This window comes from Scylla paramamosain, chromosome 19 (assembly GCF_035594125.1).
Source record: "Scylla paramamosain isolate STU-SP2022 chromosome 19, ASM3559412v1, whole genome shotgun sequence".
Lineage (NCBI taxonomy): Eukaryota > Metazoa > Arthropoda > Malacostraca > Decapoda > Portunidae > Scylla > Scylla paramamosain.
In genome coordinates, this window is record NC_087169.1 from 1,615,001 (window position 1) to 1,617,500 (window position 2,500).

General features: G+C 50.6%; 1 protein-coding gene across 1 annotated transcript in view; it reads right to left on the bottom strand.

The window, feature by feature from the left end:
• The window catches only part of LOC135109556 (uncharacterized), a 21,681-nt gene that overhangs the window by 18,405 nt on the left and 776 nt on the right, over window positions 1–2,500 (bottom strand). Inside the window, exons 1-2 of the mRNA XM_064020984.1 lie at window positions 863–2,500; window positions 1–271 (exon numbers count right to left, since the gene is read on the bottom strand). The exon at window positions 1–271 is cut by the window's left edge and continues 76 nt beyond it; the exon at window positions 863–2,500 is cut by the window's right edge and continues 776 nt beyond it. Of these exons, the coding sequence (XP_063877054.1) occupies window positions 1–271; window positions 863–2,500 (1,909 nt within the window). The remainder of the gene's footprint in view (window positions 272–862) is intronic.

The window sequence follows — 2,500 nt, forward strand, 5'->3', positions numbered from 1 at the left end:
CAGTGTATTTGTGGTGTTCAAAGATGAGCCCCTGCACGTCTGATTCCTTCCTGCTTAGCTCTATCTGTACCTCCTTGGAGGGAATGAGGGGGAGGAGGGCCCTGGCACTGGTGATGGTGCTGTCTGTTATTGTTATCTCCTCACTCTCATCACTTGTAATGTGTCTGACAACACAATCCAAGGCAGTCCTGTTCACTTCAGTGTCCTCCAGCATGGACAGCCAATCACCACAGTCTTCCACACCAGTCTCCGCCAGCAGGTCCACCACCTCCTGTGTATGTAGAGTTACTAGCATTAGTACCACCACCACCACCACCTCCTGTATGTGTTGATTATTATGATTAATACCACCACCACCACAGCCACCACCACCATCACCACCACCACCACCACCTCCTGTATGTGTTGAGTTATTATGACATTAATACCACCACCACCACAACCACCACCACCATCACCACCACCACCACCACTACCACCACCACCACCACCACCACCACCACCTCCTGTATGTGTTGAGTTATTATGATTAATACCACCACCACCACCATCACCACTACCTTCACCATAATCACTTCACAACCTCCTCCTGTGTGTGTAGAGTTACTTTGATTACTACAGATGCCACTACCACCACGTGGCACCACCACCACCACCTTCACCACCACTACCACCACCACCACCACCACCAGCTTCACCACCACCTTCACCTCCTGCGCTTGTAATCACTACAATAATTTCTTGTACTTTTTTTGCTAATGACTAGTAAGGATCAAAATTGAGGTTGACAGTGGTGCAGGCTCCCCTGAGACAGCTATGGAAGGATCAAATATGAGGAAAAGAGGATGAATAGTCAACTTACATGTATGGCTGCAGCACAAAGTGGTGTGTTAGGATGGCAGAGGAGACCTGCCACGTGCAGCAGCAGGTTCCTTAAGTTCCGGAGCTGTTCTGGCGGCGGGTCGTGAAGCATGCGTCGTATGTCTGAAACTCGACGTGGTGTTTGTGGGTGGCAGAAGAGACATGCCACGTACTGGAGCAGGTTCCTCAAGTTCCGGAGCTGTTGGCGCGGCGGGTCGTGAAGCATGCGTCGTATGTTTGCTGAGTGTGAGTCCTCCACCAGCTTGTGGACGATTGCTGATGCACCGTAGAATTCCTGTAGGCTCTTGTGTGGGGCTGCGTACTTCTGATGATGCCCCAGCCTGTCACTGGTGTCTTGAAGATTGAAAAACGCTGGGATGACTTCCTTGCTGGGTAATCCTTTTCCAAGGCAGCAACAAATCAGCTTCTGCTCTTCCTGTTTTGACAGAGTGAGTCGGTCTTGTAGAAGACCTTGCAATGACATGTCGTATATATCTTGTAGAACCATAGAGATGAGGACCTCGCGGGTCTTTGTGTCTCGTGGATGATCTGTGAGTCTGGCCTGCAGTTTTTCTATGCACCAATCTCTTATGGTGACGTACAGGCTGGTCTGGGTGGTGGTGATTTTGATCTTGTCTTGATCGATGTAGAAAAGTGTTGCCACGAACAATAAATTTAATGGCAGGCCCAGGTAATCCTTCCAGCCAATGTGTTTCATGAGGTACTCAAGCCTCTCAGGGTCTTTGTCCCCCTTGTCTGGGAAGCTGTTGTAATGCTTCATGATAAAATGAATTCTTTGTTCATGGCTAACACTTTTCATCTCCATGTCCCACACCTCATAACCATCAGGTAATTTGGCCAAGAAGTCTTGTATGGTTTCTGGCCGCGATGTGCAGACGAGTGTGAAGCCTGGCGAGTATTTCGAGATATTGATGATGTCCTTCACAAGGCTGTGTGATGGAGTGCCTGGCGACAGTTCGTCCAGGCCGTCAATCAGGAAGAGAACTTTGCTTTGTTGTAGGAGGGGGATGAGGTGTTCGTCCATCACAGCAAAATGGTTTGGGAGGATCACTTTGAGGAAGTTCTGGAGAGATGGGCCTTCATCATCGCGGCACAAGACACGCACCACGATGTCGTACTCGTCCAGGTGTTTGATGGTGCAGGCGCCGGGCTCCTGAAGCCACTCTGAGACAAGGAAGGTGAGCAGGGTCGTTTTGCCGCTTCCTGCCACGCCCCTGATCAGGATGAGCTGTGGCTTGGCGCCGTGCGTGGGCGGCGTGGCCGATGAGGATGTGGACGGCTGTGGATTCTGTCCCGCGCGGCGCGTCACCGTCAGCACGTCGCAAGTGTCGATGTCTCGCCTCTGTTGGAGGTGTCCTCTTCCTTCCACGAGGGACATCTTGCAGAAAATGTCCTGGATGTGATGGTGGTGTTTTGGTGAGTCGGTAAGGAAGGACAGAGGATCAAAGGTTTGCACTCGATCATAGAATGTTTTGAGGTGGGTCTGACTGTCTTTCAGAAATTCTTGGTGCATGATACTGAAATAATCTTTTAAAATTTCTTTCTCCATTCCTGTTTTTCTGAAGGTATCAGTGACCTGCCGGGCGTTGTCCTGCACGGGTGTCACCTCTGCGTCAGG